Genomic DNA, 19,072 nt, shown 5'->3' on the forward strand with positions numbered 1-19,072 from the left:
TGAGACCCTGCAGGTATGACTAGTGTATGAGGTCTATAGCATGCAGTAAGCTGTTCCCTCTTCTGGTACCATGCCCTGAGCACTTCCTTCCATTCATTTTCCTCCAGTTCTCATCAGGGATAGGAGAAGAAATCAAAGCAGATCAATGCACCAGAGAAGGGGCAAGGATTTCCCAAGCCATGTCAATAGCATGCCATGGCATCTCCTCTCTGCTTATTTTAGCTAGACCTCGGCTATTTTTTTCTTCCTTAGCAGGAAACAGGCAACCTTTTTAAAACAATTTACTTACTAGGACCACCAAGCCAAAAATGATGGACACATTTTGTAGATGGGGCAGGAGGCACTGAATTCCATCTTGCTTAGTTTGGGCTTCTTATAGCCGTAGGTGAGGGTCAGCTATAATTAAATTCTGAACATTTCATAAATCACCAGAGTTGGGAGCATTTTGGGGGGTGAAAACTGAGAATGTTTCTCTTTGAAATCCCAAGCTTCAGAAACTTAAAGGCCCTTGAAAGCTGTGGGGCTGTAAAATGCTGTAGTATCTGGTAAGGACGACAGTGCAGGAAGAGGAGAGGCAGCGGGGAGGGAGGAGGGGGGAGGCCGCAGCCACTGCAAAGCTGGGAAACGTGGTCCCTGCAAATATTGAATGAACACTGCCTCTCTCTGTAGGAGCCGCCTCCCTGCTTCCCCAATGCCGCGTCTGCAGTAACTACAAACTATTTGGTATGCTGCGTTAGTGACGCTGCCTTCTCAGACATATCGTTACTACCGAAATAACACTGGTGTGATGTTGGAGCCCAGTGTCCTTTTTAATTATTAAACTGAGGCCAGCGAGTGAGTCACTCCACATCCCAGATTCTCCTCCCGTGCTTCTATTTCAAGTGCCTAGTACCTTAGCTTTTTTTTTTTTTTCACCAACACCTGAGTTGGTTCTTAGCCAGTTCCCCAATCTGCAAAGCCCTTGCAGAACAAACAATATCATCCAATCCCCAAACACACATTGATTGAATAAAAATAACCAAACCCACACAAAAACTTTAGGGCAAGACCATCAGGAAACCCAGGGAAAAGGTTGATCTCCCCTCTGCCAGTCCCCAACTTACCAAGCGGGAGAGCGATGAAGAAGGGGAGCCAACACAAGATGAACATTCCGACTACAATGCCCAGGGTTTTGGCTGCTTTCTTTTCCCTGGAGAACTTAAAAAGTTTGACAGCGATGGAACTCCTGGGGTTGTGGCCCTTGGCCTTGGTACTGCTGAGGGTGTCCTCATGAAAGTTCTTGGAATGGATCCGCAGGGTCAGCTCCTTGGAGTTGGACATCTCCTTCATGACTCCCGCCTCCAGATTCTTGGTGGTCCTCTTGGCCACGATGTAGACCCGGCAGTACATGACCAGAATGACCGCTAGTGGGATGTAGAAGGAGCCCAGAGAGGAAAAGAGGGCGTAGAAGGGTTCTTCGGTGACCCCGCATTCCTTGTCATCATTGGGCGCAGGTTCTTTCCAGCCGAGGAGAGGCCCGATGGAGATGACCGTGGACAAGACCCACACACTGAGGAGTGCCAAGATGGCCTTCCTGCGGGTGACCAGCGTGGGGTACTGAAGAGAGTAGCGCACCCCAATGTAGCGATCAATGGAGATGGCACATAGGCTCAGGATGGAGGCCGTGCAGCACAGGACATCCACCGCTGCCCAGATGTCACAGAAGATGCGTCCCAGCACCCAGTAGCCAAGCACTTCCAGGGTAGCGGAGAAGGGCAGGACTGTGAAACTCAACAGCAGGTCAGCAATGGCCAGGTTGACAATGAAGTAGTTGGTGGGCGTCCGCAGGTGCCGATTGCAGGCCACTGACAGGATGACCAGGATGTTGCCCACGATGGCAAAGAGGATGAAGGCGCCCAGTACCAGGCCCACAGAGATGGCCCTGGTGACGTCCAGCTGGGGCAGTGTGGAGTTGCTCGAGGTCTGGTTGGGGCCAGTGAAGTTGGCATCTTTCAACTCTCCCCAGTGGGCAGGTGCTGATGTGTTGTGGCCGGTGTCCAGATCGGGATTCATTTTAGAGTCCGCCCTCCATAGCCAGGGAGGAGATTGGGCTCGGAAGGGCTGCGACCAAGGCTCCTCAGCTGCCCTGAAACTTTGCTCCCTCCGTGGTCTTCTTTCCAGAGGCGTCTTCCTGGCAAGAAGTCATCTCCCCCGGGCAGCCTAGCCCGGCAGCACGTCGCCTGCCTGCACCCAGCGGCTCGCTCGCCTGTCAGAGGGAGGAGGAGGAGGAGGAGAGAGGGGACGAGGCGGCAGCTCCAAGTTTAATGGTCCACGTCAGGCGCGCCTGGCCGGGCTGGCGCGGGAGCGCGGGGAGGAGCGGGCGCCGGGCCGGGGGTGCCCGGCTGTGCCCGGCCCGCGGCGGGTCTGCGGACCGCGGTGCCTTCTCCGCCCAGCGATCGCGAGGAGGGTCTGCTTTCAATGAGCCGCCTCTGGGCTGACTGCACGGCGGTGACATCAGGCGGGGAAGCCCGGGCGCCCTGACTCTGTGCGGCACTAGGGGGCAATGCGGGTCCAGCCAAGGCGCGCAGCCCCGACGCCGCCGCCAACCGGGTCGGCCAGGAGACCAGTCGCGCCCCGGCAATGTTCCCTCTGTAGGGATGGGGTAGGGATCCGGGTGTGGGCATCCCGGTTCATACATCCCAGGGGGCCCTCTGGGATTATTTTCCCTCCTGTTCATGCTTCAGTTAAAAGGTGGGTGGGGGATGCTTACCTCTAATGGGGGCTCCTGGAGTCAAGCCATGGGCTTAGAGGGATGTGCAACTTGTCCGGCTTCTACAAAAGGGAGAAAACGCTAGGGTTAGGCAGGTGGTAGGGACCTGAGTCACATCTGAGACCAGCCATGTAGTTTATTCCCCCTTGTAACTTCTTTGGCCTTGATAAAACCTAGAGGCTTCTGTTCATTCATTCATTCATTCATTCACTCATTTCATTCATTCATTCATTCATTCATTCATTCATTCATTTCTGCACACATTCCTTCAGTGGGTTGTTAGTGTTCACCTCCAGACAATGGTTTGGTTCTGGGCACTGTTCTCCAACAACTGCAGCGGGTAGTCAGATTCCTGACCTGTAGGCCAGAGCTTACATTCTAGTGAGACCAGACAAAAGAAACAAACAAGCAAAATTTGAGGTATGACATCTGATGGCAGGAGTTAAGAAGATTAACATAAGACAGGGACATGCAACCAGGATGTGGAGGAATATGAACTGGAAGTTGGCTTTGTTTTTAGAGACAGTCAGGTTGCCTTCCAGCTCACTATGTAGCATAAGGATTGCTTTAAACTCTTGGTTTTCCTATCTCTACCTTGGGGGGTGGGGGGGGTGGGGGTGGAATTACAGGTATGCACCACCATGGCCAGTTTATGCAATACTGGGCACGGGACCCAGGGCCTCAGGCATACTAGGCAAGCACACAATCTCCCATCTGAGCATTGTCTACAGTCTGAACTTGACATTTAAGTAGGTGCTTGGAATGTCACTAAAGAGATAGTTAAGTAAGGGATGGAGGGGAAGGAGGGAGCTAGCTGGCCCTGTGGAAGTAAAGAGAGGACAAACAGGCTGCCAGGCTCTGGGGCAAGGGCTTGGGGGACCTTGGTTATCTGTTGGCTCTTTTCTTATATTGTCTTGTATTCATGTTAGCTATTAAGCTACAAGGCCTCTTTTCAGGGGTGGGTCATGGTCTGTAATTACAACAAGGGAAGAAATAAGGGCAAATCAAGGAAGCGTTTTCTTGTTTGAAACACGTTCTCCCTATATACCCCAGGTTGGTTTTGAACTCAAGGTCCTTATCTCTCCACCTTCCAGTGTTGGTCAACTCAACATGTAGGTCCTAGCCTGCGTGCTAAGTTCATTTTGCCTTTTCTCCTGACCCGATGAGAGAAGAACTAGTCTCATTCTGATTTCTGTTTTGACAATGGGACTCCAGCTCCTGGGGACGTTGAACTCTTTATTCAAGTACATACACCCACCGAGGAGAGGTGCTGTACGTTGGAGTTGAACCCCATTGCTGGATCTCCCTAATTCAGTGCCGAACATTTAGCTGCAGACTCACACTGTTCCTCCAGGGGGCAAAATAGGGGACAGTGTGTAGATAGAACTCTTTAAATGGCTCATTTTGGGGCCCAAGATCCTGCTGCTGGCAAGGGACTCACATTTGTTGAGCTCCTGCTGATAGTCAAACATTGACTTGTTTCCCTCCACTTCTCCCTCCCCTCTTCCTTCTTTGTTCTTTTTGACTGGGTCTTGCTGTGTAGCCCACACTGGCCTTGAACTCACTATGTTGACCAAGATGGCCCCAAACTCCAAAATTCTCTGGCCTCAGCCTCCCCAGGGCTAAGATGACAGGCATGAGCCACCATACCCAGCTTGCTTACTTTCTTTCTTCTTTAACAGGTCTTTGAGAGAGACATGACTGCTCTCCATGGACACACGAGAAAGCAGTGGAGTAGTGAGTCATGTACTGGTGACGTAAGGCAGGGTACAGGGTAGTGGCTGTTGAACTGAAAGGAGACACCTGATACCCCTTTCCTCCAGTCCACAAGCCACATCCAAAACTTCTCATTTCTGCTTTTGATAATCACTGTATTTTGATTAGGGGCTGAGGAAGCAGGCCAGAAGCAAGGTGATTTACATGCAAGTTCTTCAACCTGAAGTTGGATTCCTCATCTCTTTCTTTTTGTACTTTTTGGAGAGGATTAAGGTTTTCGTTTATTTGCTTGTTTGTGTGTTTTTTTTTTTTTAGATTTATTGTATTTTTTTTTTTTTTCTGAGACAGGTTTCTCCATGTAGTTTTGGTGCCTGTCCTGGATCTCACTCTGTAGACCAGGCTGGCCTCAAACTCACAGACATCCACCTGGCTCTGCCTCCTGAGTGCTGGGATTAAAGGTGTATGCCACCGCCACCACTGCCCAATGATTTATTATATTATTTTGTGTATATGAGTGTTTTACTCACATGAACATCTGTGTGCTACATGCTACATTCATGCCTCGTTCCTGTGAAGGTCAAAAGGTGGCTTGGGATCCCCTAGAAGTGGAGTTGGGATGGCTGTGAGTTATCATGTAGGTGGTGGCAGCTGAATCTGAGTCCTCTGCAAGAGCAACAAATGCTCTTGACTGACAAGCCATCTCTTCAGCCTTGATAGTCTGTTTGAGAGATGGTATTACTTGTGGCCCAGGCTGGCCTAGAACTCATTGTTAGCCCAGGATGGCCACAAATTCATGTTAATCTTCCTTTTGTCCCAGCTTCTTTAGCGCTGCTGTTACCAGCATGTATCACTATATATTTAAAGTTTGGATCTTCTTCCACAAAAACACACAGGCTCTCCAGTTGCACAAAATATTCAATTTCAAGGAGTTTCTCTGAGGTTAAAATCAATCAATCAATCAATCAATCAATCAATCAATCAATCCTCTATCAAACAAAAAAAACCCAATTGTGATGCAGACATCCTTGAAAATAGGATCCCCCCCATTTCAATTATCTGACCTAAATTATCTTTAGAGATTTAAAAATAAGATGCCTAGACTTGTGGTAATGTGGATCTGTAAAAGCTCCTAGGACCTTAACTCACCTGTTTTGCCATCATGGAGATGGTATGAAAGCAAAGGGCCCTGGCCAGTTTCCATAGGTTGCCAGGCCATTGACCCTTTTCTCTGGCCCACAGAATGGGGCTTCTCCTGATGAAGAGAAAAGCCACCAACAGCCACTCTTGACTTCCACAGTGGGGTGTGGACCAGGACAGTGTCTGCAGCCATCTGCCGGGGATCTTAATGAGGATGTTAGGTTTTGGATGGCTCTGGTATGATTGTGTGTGGAGACAGAGGCTAGTCCAGATGACCTTTTGAGATACCCTGTGTGCTGGCTGGACAGACTAGCCCCCAAATCCACCCTGCTGCCCCCCTTTATTGCATCTCCTCTGGGAGGTGGCAGTGGGATATCATCCCAGTTTCCTACATATCCTGAGGGCTAGGAGGACAGAGCTTTCCTGGAGCTGTTTCCTCACAGGGTGATGTGGGGTAGGAAGAGAATACTGGTGAGCTGGGGCAGAGCTGATTCGTACGAAGTCAGGGATGTGGGGATGGGGAGGGACAGGCAGAGTGAAGAACAAGATCCTAGTCCACATTTTGACTGTGACAGTCGCCCACTTCTCACTTACTGGGGCATTACTTTTTGAAGCTACTAAACAGCCAACAGCACACCACAGAATCCACCGAGGCTGTTTCTACATAGGCACAAGAAGCAATGCAATGTAAAAACCCAGTGTCTCCTGGCAAAAGGCCAGGAGGGAAGAAATACACACACACACACACACACACACACACACACACACACACACACACACACCATAAAGAACAAATCTGAGATTCAAAGTTGGCTTATCTTCATTACCAAAGAGAATAGTTTATTGTCTAGGTGAGGACTTGGGTCTCCATTCATGTGTCAGGATGTGGAAGAGATTATTGAGGCAGAGAGGGAAGTCAGATATCCTTGCAGATTTCTGACATGCTGTCATCTACCAGTGTGTTTCACAGAGGCAAAACAAACATGTCCCACCACCAAGCAAACAGACAGGAGGCGGGCCCCCCACTCATCAAGCCCTGCTGTTGGTCACTTCTTTGGTCTCCTCTGTCCCCAGCCTCACTGGAGATGCCTCTTCGCCCTTCTGGCTGAGTTTTGACCCATGGCATTGTTTAGGTACCATGAGGATACAGACGATATTTCATTTTCTCGGTACTCCCTGGGGCAAAGCCAAGCACAGAGCTCTGACTCACTCGAGGGCTTTGGGCAGAAGAATCTTTTCATTACCCATCTTATTACATTAGAAACCTCTGATGTTGCAAACTTCCATTTCTGTGAGTTCTCTAGGAGAAGCTGTCCCTGAATCTGAACGTAGGGGAAACTGAGGCTGGCAGTGTTTTACTTAGAGCATTTATGGGAGGTGATCTCTCTCCTGGAATCATACAGTTATTTTATCTATGGTTTATTCTGTCTTGCTCTCTCCAGTTTCAATCCAATTGGATATTGACATATATACCTTGTGAGAGGTATGACACTAATTGCTGTTGGTGAATCAAAGATGAATTAACTAAGCAAACAGTAACTTAGCACTCACCATCCACTAAGCATGGGGAATGAAGGAAAAACACCTTTTAGAGAGAACCTTCCATGTGCCAGGCACTCCTCACAACAGTTCAACTTATGCCAATTTTACAAATGAGGACACTGAGGCTCAACAAGGTTCTGGACATGACCAAGGCTCTTCAGTGAGCAGTCAGCCTCAATTTTCTTAGCATCATTATCTGGCTTCAAAGCTGCAATGCAACCTTCTCTCTGCACCAGACTGAGATAAAAAAAAAATGCAGCTGAAGGCTCCATGTCAGCCTAAAGGAAATGACGGCAGAAAACGGAGTGTGGCCAGGGTCCCGGGGGAGCAGGGTCCCGGAGGAGGACAGCAGAACCATCTTCCATAGAAGGGTCTGCAGAGGCATTCCTCAGACCAGCCTGCTCACCCTCCCTGTGCTCCGTCTGCCAAGGAGTTGAAGGCTGTCTTGGATTCATTGTAACGCCACTCTATCCCTGAAGAGCAACTAATGTGGCTTTGGGGGGAGGGGGAGAATAAAGTATTGAGAGGCAGAAGTTTGGCATCTAGCTGACTGGGTTTATATCCCACTTTCATAATTGGTGATCTTGAGCAAATCACATAACCGCCTTGGACTCCCAGCTTCCCTGCTGGTGAGATGAAGATCACCGTAGTTTCTGCTTTCCAAGGCCATGTTGAAGACTGAGTGTGATATTGTGCAAAAAGTGCCAATGCAAGAGGCTAGGAGCATCTTTCAGCCAGGGCTTGCAAGGCGTTCAGTAAGTACTTGGCACGGGGCCAAAATGCTTGACATAATGTATCTTACTTAATCGTGACAATGATATTAGGTAGATGCTGCTATTGTGCACTTTGGGTGGATGGGGAAACTGAGGTTCAGTGTTAAATGACCTGCCTGAGGCAAAAGGACTGGCAGAGAGTACAGGCAGGATACAAAGCATCCCATAAATGAGGTGAAAAAGAAAAAGACTGTGGGCTCTCAAAGGAGAAATTTTGTCCCTCTGAACCTCTAGGTTAGAGGGACAAGAAGGGGCCTGTCCTTTCTTCTAGAAAAGGGGTGCTGACTGCAGCAGACATATCTGCTACTTCTAAAGACAGCATACACGTCAGAGGCCCCCAAGACTGAGGAATCTCAGTTTCCCCCTGTGCAGAATGGCTTTTGTCTGTGGCAAACTTTGATGAGCTTGGATCCCCCTAATCTGGTGCATGAACCCCATCCTGTGAGTAGGGAGGACTCCACAACAGCCCTCTGTAGCAAGCTGATGAAGACTAACTGCCAAGTCATCCAGGGGCTAAATTCACATCCCACATTGGGGAAGAGCCTGGGAGTCCAGGGTGCCGGCCCAGGGTGCCTGTGCATAGAATCCGACAGTTCTCTCTATAGGTCTGGAGAACAAGTCTTTTATGTCAGCTAGCCACTGTACTAGAAAACAATGCCAGAGTCACTCTAACAACACATGCTGCAGCCATTAAAGCTTATGGCAACAGGCTCCTTACAGCTGCCTCTTCACTGCCCTGGCTCCTCTGAGCTCTACCATTACAAGCCAGGACCAGGAGCTCCTAAAATGTTGGAGCAACAACAGCAGCAGCAGCAACAGCATCACCATCATCATCATCATCATCATCAGCATCAGCATCCGCAGTGACACCACCACCACCACTAATGCCCCAAACCCTAAAGATCATGTAGTCCAGGGCATGCAAACTATAGCCTATGAATTAAATCAAGCTGTGTGCCTGTTTATTATTTATTTTATTTTTTAATAAGTAAAGTTCCATTGAAACACAGCCATGCCCATTTTGTTTATGTGCAGACTATGGCAGTTTTCACCCTATAGTGTCAAAGCCGAGTAGTTGCAACATCTGGGTCATCTGGCTGGTACAGCCGAAAATAGTTACTATCTGAAACGTAGAAAAGTCTTAATTGAGTCTGACTTTCCTGTTTTACGTGTGGGGACACAAAGGCCCTGGAAGAGGATGGGGCTGGCCTGAGGCAGAGCCAGTATCAGTAGCCAAGAGATGTGACTCCATCCTCATAACTCAGTTGCCACGGGTATCATGTTTCTGCACCATGCTACAGGCTCTGAGTTTGAGCACAGTTTTAGTAGCTCGGCTTTGTGACCTTTGGACAAGCTATGTAAGCTGTTTCAGTTCCTTAACTTGCTTGTACCCTAGGGATAACGCTTTCGATTCCTTGAGACAACGCACGTAGCAGGTGGCTGTGTAGATGAAAGGCATTCTGGTCTTTAATGCTTAGGCTGGAAGCTGTCTACAAAAACCATCAACAAAGGGCTGCCACTGTTATTACATTAATATTTTCTATGATTTTATATTTATAACCTAGGTATGCAGCATGTATGTATATTATCATGGTCACCTATGTATCTATGTATTTATCCTTTATCTGTCAATTACCTATCATGTGTGTATCTATCTATCATGGATATGTGTCTATTCAAGTATGTATTTACCTATCATATATGTATATATGTATGTATGTATGTATCTATTGCTTTGTCCTATGATTTTCCTTAATTCCCGTGGCTTCCTCAGGGTCAAATTCTTGTTAGGACTCTTAACCAATTTATTTCTATTCTGTTACTTACAGCTGTCTGTGAGTCTCTCCTAGTCTCTGTCTCCCTCCCTCTCTCTTTTACTTTGGGTCAACAGAATGAACCCAGTGTTTTACTATTTGTCATTTATCACAGAACACAACTTGAATCACATCGAATAAATTGAGGCTGGACTCCCTGGTCTTCACGGACTTCACGGTCTGAAATAAATGATGGGGAGGCAGAGGACTGGGTCCTACCCTGAACAAGGATGTGAGTTAAAGAAGGAAAGGCAGAAATACCGGATACAAAGCTCCAATTTCCCTATCCCTTCTCTTCTTCCTCTTTTGTACTTTCTGATCCAAACCACACAAGCCTTTTGGGGGATTTTCACTTGTGATGGTCACCAAGTTCAAAGAGTTCTGAAGGAAGTGGTGGGAGTCTTTTCCTTGGGGGCATCTAAAAATTGTATCTGGACAAAGCGCCTCACTTTGGAGGGGACAAACCAGGCCCCAGGGGAGCAAGGCAAAGGAGTGGACCTGGATTGGTTTCTGCTTTCTTGTCTTCATTCTTGGGCAGAAATGTCCTGAGATGAATCCAGGCAAGCTTGTCAGTTGTGTGGGGCATCACTTTGGGCACAGGGACCTGGTGAGTGAGGGGGAGAGAGTGAGAAAGAGGCAGTGTTCTCTGCTCATCTCAGTAGAGCACTGAGTAAGGATGAGACAGGAAGTGCCCGGAGATTCTCAGCTGTTTACTGGACACCAAATTAAAAGATTTGGAAGCTTGCCTAGGGAGTCTTTAAAAGATGAGGGGAGGAAGAGGAGGCTTCCTGGTCTCTCTGCTTCTTATAGGGACTGTGCTGGTGAGCAGAAAATGTTTTGGAAACTTCTAAACTTCTAAACAAGAGAAATCTGGGATGATGGAAGTTAAATACATGATGCGCATTCCCAGGAGGGCCCTGTTTGTCTCCTGCTCCCGCAGAAGTGAGAAGTACTTGGTGGTGGACTTCGCCTTCTTCCTTTGGCCCCATGTACATTAACTATGATTTTTTTTGGTTCATATAGGCACCGGCATATGCCCAGGCCACCCACGTGAGTCACCTAATCTGACCCCCCAACAACACTTTTTTTTGTGTGTGACAGATATTGTTGGCTTTGTTTTATAGGTAAGGAAACTGAGGACGGATGAGATTTGGTAACTTGCCTGGAATTATGTAAACATGGGATTGGAATAGCGGTCGTCTGATAAGAAAGCTGATACTCTTCATCTCTTGGGTACCCCACATTTGGCTATAGTTTGATGCTGCTACTGCAGCAAAAAAAAAATCAACAGCAAAAACACTACAGAAAGTTCTGGGCAAGTCTCAGTAGACCAGGAACACAGATCTATGGAGGCAGAAGTGTTTGGGTTGGTGTAACAGTAAAGCGCAAATGTGGGCCCTCCCCTGTAGGATCCAAGGCTGAAATCTCTCTTCCTATAAAGAAAACGTGATATATGTACAAGCGAAATGTTTTTGGCCATAAAAATAGAAATCTTGGGCCAAGTGTGGTGATGCATGCCAGTAATTCCAGCATTCAGGAGGAGGAGGTAGGAAGGTCAGGAGTTCAAGGCTTGCCTCTACTACATTGCAAGTTAGAAGCCAGTCTGGAATACAAACGATAACAAGAACAAAGATGAATGAATAAAAAATTGAAATCTGAAATCTGGGGTAGAAAAGATGGCTCAGTCATGAAGAGTACTTGATGCTTTTGTAGAGGACCTAGGTTTGGTTCCCAGCACCCACATGGTGGCATACAAGGGTAACTAGTTTCAGGGGATCTGGTGCTCCCCCTTTTTGGTCTCTGTGGGAAGTAGGCCCACACTCAGTGCACATACACAAAGGAAAAACTCTCAGATAGAATTAAAATAAACATAAAATTAAAAACAACTATAAAGAAATTTGAAATCTCATTTTATGGGTAATATAGATGGAGCTGGATGACTTCCTATTAAGCAAACTAATCCAGGCATGGAAGGGTAAAAAGCAATGCCATCAATCATCTGTGGAAGTTATAAATGTCAATTCTGAGGGAGAGGAGAGCAGCAGAGTAGTCACTAGAGACCAGGAAGGGCAGAGGGAGTCTGGGTATCAGGAGCTGAAGTAGGAGGAAGTAACTCTAGGGGCACAATAGAGTTTGTACGGTTAACAATATATGATTATTTGGAAATAGCTAGAAGAGTCTTCCAATACAGAATAAGACAGAGGGCCCAGGAGGCAGAAATGCTAGCTGTCATGATTTGATCATCACACTATTATATACACAATAGATTATCACATTGTGCCCCACAAATGTCATGTGTTTCTCTAAAAACATTCTTCTTTTAATCTTTCTGGGCATCTCAAGTGAGCTTATATCAGGCCCTACCTCAACTTCCCCAAGAAGTGTGGGAGACTGTGGTGGCTAATTTTGGTTGTCAACTTGACAGGAATCTAGAATCAACCCAAGCAGAAGCCACTGTGAACTCCTGGGAGAGACTCTCTTGATCAGATTATTAGATGTGGGAAGACTCACCCTAAATGTGTGTGGCACCTTCTGGCGGCAGCCTAGATAAAAGGATACAGAAGTAGGGAACTTCCTTTGCCTGCTTACCCTCACTCTTATTGGCAAGTTCATCTATCCTGTTGCTGCTACTGGATTTAGAACCAATTTCTCCTTGTTTCCAACATAGATTGAAGACCAGCAACTCTCCAAGTATCCTCCAAGCCTTCTGTAGCAGATTGGGACTGCTGAGATATCTAGCCTGTTGGACTGACCAACTACTAGATTATTAGACTGTCTGATGTGAGACAACCATTGTTGGAATACCCAAGCCTTGTTTTGTAAGTCAATCTAACAAATGCCCCTTTAATACATATGTGTTATTATATATACATATTCATTCTATCAGTTCTGTTTATCCAAAGAACCCTTACTAATATAGAAACCCAACTAAATAATTGCCATTTATTTATTTGTTTGTTTTTATTTTATGCCATTGGTGTTTTGCCTTGCATGCATGTCTGTGTGAGGGTGTCAGATCTTGGAGTTACAGACAGCTGTGAGCTGCCATGTGGGTGCTGGGAATTGAACCTGGGTCCTTTGGAAGAGCAGTGAGTGCTCTCAACCTCCGAGCCATCTCTCCAGCCCCAAACAACTGTCTTTTTAAGGACTGTAAAGATTGCTGGTTCTATGTAGCTAGTGAGCCATTGCTGGAGCAAGAGTGGGCGGATGAGAGTGAGTGAGCGAGAGCCAGGTGGTGGCGTAGATACAGACCCCCGTGACAGCATGAGGTGCCAGTTAGCCTTAAGGAAATACCAGCTACACAGCAGAGTGGTTTCATCTGGACAGATCGTATTTTCGCTCTTGCCTCTTCTGGGTTTTGTGATCTGGAAAAGCTCCTTCATTTGTTTAACCTCCCATCTGTTTGTCTACAAAATGGGGGTTTTAATAATATTTACCACATCAAGTGGTTGAGAGGATTAAATGGAACTCTGCCTGGAACCTAGAAAGCTTTCAACAAATGTTAGTTGTTGTTGATACTTTTGTATAATCTTAAAAGTACACAACAGATTTCTCAGTCCTGGATGATTTAAGCACACGCTTGCTGAGCCAGCCTCTCCCCTGTCCTTCTAACTCTTGATTGACAATTGACATAACTGATGAATTCTTTTCTTTTGTTTATTTTTTTCTGAGGTAAATTTCCATGCAGAAACAAGAACACAGGCAATAGAGAACATTTGTAGAGAACTTGCTGTATGCCGGGATACACACGTTGCATGCTTTGCAAAGATTACCCACTTCATGCATGTGTGTGTATTCACATGTGCAATGGTGTGTATGTCTGCCAAGGACAATCTCTGACAGCATTCCTCTTTAGGTACCACCCACCTTGCTTTGCTTTTTTTTTTTTTGAGACAAGATCTCTTCCTGGGGTCTGGGGGTTCACTGATTAGGTAAGGCTGTCCAGCCAGTGAGCCCCAGGGATCTGTCCATGTCTAGGTTGCCAGTACTGGGTGGCACATGCCACCACAACCATATATTTTATGTGGGTATAGGGGATTGAACTCAGGTCCTAGGCTTTGCAAGGCAGATATATTACCAGCTGAACTCTCTTCCCAGCCCACAGTCTTTCATTTTAACACAAGAATCCTACCAGGTCCACAGAAACAATCTATCTGCCTTTACTTTTCAAGTGGCCATATTCAGAGAGCCCAGAGCTCTCTGGCAATCATTCTGTCTTTCTTGGGTTGGAGGCAAAGCTGGTGTGGGTGCTGGCGATCTCAGGGAGTGGAGTATGGTGGGCAGTTGGCCCAATGGAGTTTGCTGTGCAGAGAGGGAGAGCTGAACTCCACAAGCAGGGCAGCAAGCTCATGGCTTGTGATTCTTGGCCACTGGAACAATTATGTCAGTAGGAATTTTCCTTGTGTATCAGGCCAACGAGGCTGATAGATAATAGTCCTTTAGTCAGGGAGACCATTCACACCCTATGAGCATGAGGAAGGAAAGGGAAGAGGATGCCCATGTAGACCCTCCCTGATCCCAGACTGTGAGAGGGCCAGGACCCTGAGACAGAAGGGGACAAAGAGAAGGGCACAGAAAGCAGGAGATAAAAGCTGAAAGGTTCTCATTTTCAGTTAAATTCCAAGGCCTGAGTAGAATTCTCTGGTCAAGCTGGGGAAGTCACTGTCAGTGAGGCCTACAGTCAGATTCCTGGGCCGGCTGATACTGTGACTCTGATGTGGGTCTAGGAGATTGTGTTTTGCACAGGTAACCTAAGTGGTTCTTTTACAATAGATCAGCAGACCATGTTTGGGAGACATCATTTAGTTCATTGTGCCCATTTCATAGATAATCAAATAGGGGCCCGGAAAGTACAAACGATTTAGCTGAGGGTCTTAGACATGGGGTTTTGAAGGACCAAGGTCTTCAATCCAAACTATCTGATTGACAGTCTTGGTCCTTTTGTCTCCATGGGGCTCATGACCAATGGCCTTGCCCCCCACTTGCTATGCTTTACTCCTGCCACACACCCCACCTTCATCATACCCCAGATTACAGGTCACTTTCTCAGGCATGGCTACTTCTTGTTGTTTTCTACTTAAAAAAATACTAGTTTTCACTATGCCATTGTCATGCATTTCTATCATTGTACTTTGCTCATATTTATGGACCCATGACTTTAAACATTGTAAAATTAATTTTGTGTGTGTGTGTGTGTGTGTGTGTGTGTGTGTGTGTAGGTCAGAGGACAACTTTCAGGAGTTGGTTCTCTCTATCCACTGCCTGGAGCCTGAACTCAGGTGTCAGACTGGGTGGCAACCATGTTTACCTGTGGAGCCCTCTCTCTTGGCCCTTCTGTACTTCTGTGGTCCTCTCTCCTGGTCCTTGCCCTTCCTCCAATGGTTCACCATCTGTTTTATGATGCCCCACCCCCACCTATGACCTTCCTATGGCTGGCTTTCCCTCCCGATTCCAGGAGAGGAGAGGTTTCTCTGTTCTCTGCTTCAGTCGTAGCTTGTGGCACTGGCCTTGCTCTGTGGCCACACACTTCCCTGCATTTATTTCTGCATCGTCTGCCCTTCTCCCTAGACTCAGGCTCCATGTGAGGTTGACAGCAGCTTTAACTGAGAGTCAAAATGGTTGAGAGGCACGTGAAAGCTTTGCCTTCCAGTGGCATCCCACTTACAAATGATCTTGTTGGTGGTTATTTTTACTTTTTAGATTCATTTAATTAATTAATTTTTTGAGGCAAGGTCTCATGTATCTCAGCCTTCTTCTAACTCATGATGATGCTGAGAATGACCTTGAACCCGTGATCTTCCTGCCTCCACCTTCTGAATGCTGGGATTACAGTTGCTTTTCACTATGTCTTGTTTATACCATGCTGAGGATCAAACCCCAGAGTTTCCTGTATCCCAGGCAAGCACTCTATCAACTGAGATATCCTCAGCCCACTTTTTGGATGTTTCTGGAGACAGTGTCTCATATTGTAACTAGCATAGTCTGTCCTGGATCTCACTATACAACCAAGACTGACCTCAAATTCATGCTACCTGAACCCTCAGCCCCCCTAACCGATGAGATTACAGATGTGAGCCACCACGCCTGGCTGCGTGTGGATATTTTTTTTTTTTTTTTTTTTTTTTGGTTTTTCGAGACAGGGTTTCTCTGTGTAGCTTTGCGCCTTTCCTGGGACTCACTTGGTAGCCCAGGTTGGCCTCGAACTCACAGAGATCCGCCTGGCTCTGCCTCCCGAGTGCTGGGATTAAAGGCGTGGCGTGTGGATATTTTTAAAGATTTCTTTTATGAGTATGTATACGTGTCTGCATGTATGTCTGTGCACCATGCATATGCCTGGTTCTCTTGGGTGTCCTAGAACTTGGGTTACAGATGGTTGTGAGCTGCCATTTAGTTTCTGGGAACTGAACCCAGGTTGTCTGTAAGAGCAGCAAGGACTTTTAAGCACTGAGTGATCTCTCCAGCCCCCATGTATAGAATTTTTTGTAGTTGTGGGTCTTTTTCTCTGGGCCAGCACTTTCTTGCTACCTGTGCACCCCATTTCTGAAACCAGAGTTTGCTAAATGTAAAATTGGGCAGAAGAAGGCTTGCTTAGTTCAACTCTATATAAACTGTGTATTTCTGTGGGGGAAATTTTTTGTTGGGAATCAGTTTTGCTTGCTCTCTGTCACCTTTCTTCTGTCATTTCCAAGACCCAAAGGTCCCATTGCTGCCTTCAGCAACTCCTAGACTGTGACCCTTTCTAACCTGCTCCCAGACAAAGTTGACCAGCCTCACGTCCTGTTTCCTCAAGGCTCGCAAGTGTCAGGAACACCTTACAGGGTAAGATCCTTGCCAGTGAGAGACAGCATTTTTCTGTTGCTCCTCTTTCTTACCTTTGAATTTGGACTGTAGTTATTCTTTCTAAATTAGTCACGTGCACCCATAAGAGTGTCAAATCCTTGACTATAGAGCCCAAGAAACAATGATTTCAGGATTCTGGTGACCCAAAGACATGCACTGGACACCTCAAGAGACTTCACTCATGAGTTCCATGCCAAGCAATGGTGATAGTGAGTGCTATAAATTAGATTAGAGTGTGGGTAATGAACCTTGTGCCAGGCCTAACACACAGTAGGCCTGCTCAGTAATGTTAATTCTTCCCATAAAAGGACGGGAGAGATTTTCCAAATTGAATGGTTAGCTGGTCTTCACTGAGAAGTAATCTCTCTGAGTTCTGCAGAGCACATTCAACTTCTGATGAAATCTTCTGGGCTCACAAATGAGCCCATTTACATTCAGGACTGATTTTTTATCTGTGCTTTTTACTTTGCTTGAGTGTATATAGGAAAGAAGTGTTCAGAATCACAGCTGGTGGGGATTGCAGAAGTCATGTGGTCCTTCCCTTATGTCATGGGCAAGGAAACTGAGGCCAGACAAATGCCTTGACTGTGGTCACCCAGAGGCAGAGGTTCTGATGTCCAGAAAATAGTCATGAAAGTAAATGTATTCAAATTAACCACATATTGTTCTCATTATTTAAATACTAAATGAATAACAGCAGATTTATCAAGGCATATTGTATTGTGGCAGATAGTGAACTGTGGAAAGACAAGTACAATGCATATACAAAGGCACATATAAGGCAGATGATGAAATGTAGAAAGTTATAGAAAGCCAATAGGAAGCCTTCATCCTCCACTCAGACAATACTACTGTTAATTTTTTAGAAGATGTTTTCTAGGCTTTATACACACACACACACACACACACACACACACACACACTCATTCACAACTGTCTCACACACTCATACACACACACACTCACAGACACACTCCCACACACTTATACAATACACACACTCACATATGTACACACATTCACTCATACACTCATACACACTCATATGCACACACACTTTCTCTCTCTCTCACACACACTCACATACACATAGACACACATACTCTTTCTCTCTCTCACACACACATACACACACATTCACATACACATACTGTTTGGCTGTTCTCTGGGTCACTGACCTTTCTGTTAGACTCAGGGATAGACACATGGCCCACCCAGAGCTCATTAGTGCCCAAGACTCTTTTAATGAAGAATTTGAAAATAAAAAGATGTGTTTGAATCAGGGCCTGGAGGTGTTTCATGGGGCGGGGGCGGGGGCGTGTGTTGCTCATTTGGGTGAGTGGAACTGAGTGCATTTGGGAGACTCTGGCTGTTTTTTCCCACTCATTCCCATGGGAATTATCAGAATAGCTTCAATCCTTTAAAGCAGCTAGCTGGTTTTTATTACCAGATCTTATTCGTAGCTGAAGGCCCTTGAGAAAATTGCTTAACCTCTCTGATCCTAGTTTCCTCATTTGTAAATGGGATAATGCTTGAGAGAGTATAGTGAGGGTAATACATGTTTACTATTATCGCAATGACTATGAACAACTGAAACAATTAAATTTATAGCTATGTCTATTAACTACTTACTATACGTCAGGACTTATGCCAAGTAGTTTATAAATGTTCCACTTAATTTCCACACCCATGAAGTGTGGAAGAAAGAGTGCCTGCCTCTGTGTTCTGATGGAAGATGGACAGGTAGAACAAGACCCTGACAGCCCTGATTCCTGGTGCCATCATTTTGCTGATTGTTTTTGCCTCCTTCAGCTTTTGGAATAGAGACCTTGGCACTTTTCAGGGCCTCTGGCTGGGATCTTCTTTTAAAAGCCTTCCACTGGGACAGGACTCTGACTGGTGTGGAAGGAGGAAGCGCCTGTCCAGCTGTCAAGGGAGAGGCCTGAGACACTGGCCAGAGCCCGCTGTGTCTGGGAACCTCCCTTTTGGCTGGGTCTGGGTGTTCCCTAGGTAACGGTGGGGGGACACAGCAGAGATTTATGTGCCTGCTGCTCCCAGCAGCTATTTGACGTGCTCTGTCCAAGAGAGACAGTGTCTGGTCCCAGGTGACTCATCAGGATGGAAGCAGACACAAGCTGGTGGTGTGGGAGGAAGGATATCCCCCACATCCTCACTTCCCATGATCAAAGGGGACCTGAAGGGATTTCTCCAGCACACAGACTTTTAAAAAGGCAGGTGTTTTAGACTTCTTATATAGATGGAGAAGCTGAGGCCCCCGTTCGAACAATGCCTTTATTTTATTATTATTAGTTTTAATAACATTGATGGAATAGTGGCTTTGTGCCAGGTGCAGAGTTAGACTGCATGGCAGGTACAAACATGAGCAAAACACAGACGGTACCATCAACAACCATCGGCTGCTGATGGAGGGGGAAGGAATAAGATGCGTCCACAGGGGACTACCATGAAAGGTGCAGGCCCCAAAGTGGGCCTGTTGGGGT

The 19,072-nt window shown here is 46.5% G+C and overlaps 1 protein-coding gene across 1 annotated transcript in view; it reads right to left on the reverse strand.

Annotated features, from left to right (window-relative positions):
• Window positions 1-19,072, reverse strand: part of Adra1b (adrenoceptor alpha 1B) — a 116,982-nt gene that overhangs the window by 56,239 nt on the left and 41,671 nt on the right. The window contains exons 2-3 of the mRNA XM_006971604.4: window positions 2,750-2,811; window positions 1,104-2,245 (exon numbers count right to left, since the gene is read on the reverse strand). Coding sequence (XP_006971666.1) covers window positions 1,104-2,052 — 949 coding nt within the window. The 5' untranslated portion in view covers window positions 2,053-2,245; window positions 2,750-2,811. The remainder of the gene's footprint in view (window positions 1-1,103; window positions 2,246-2,749; window positions 2,812-19,072) is intronic.

This window comes from Peromyscus maniculatus, chromosome 8 (genome assembly GCF_049852395.1).
Source record: "Peromyscus maniculatus bairdii isolate BWxNUB_F1_BW_parent chromosome 8, HU_Pman_BW_mat_3.1, whole genome shotgun sequence".
Taxonomy (NCBI): domain Eukaryota; kingdom Metazoa; phylum Chordata; class Mammalia; order Rodentia; family Cricetidae; genus Peromyscus; species Peromyscus maniculatus.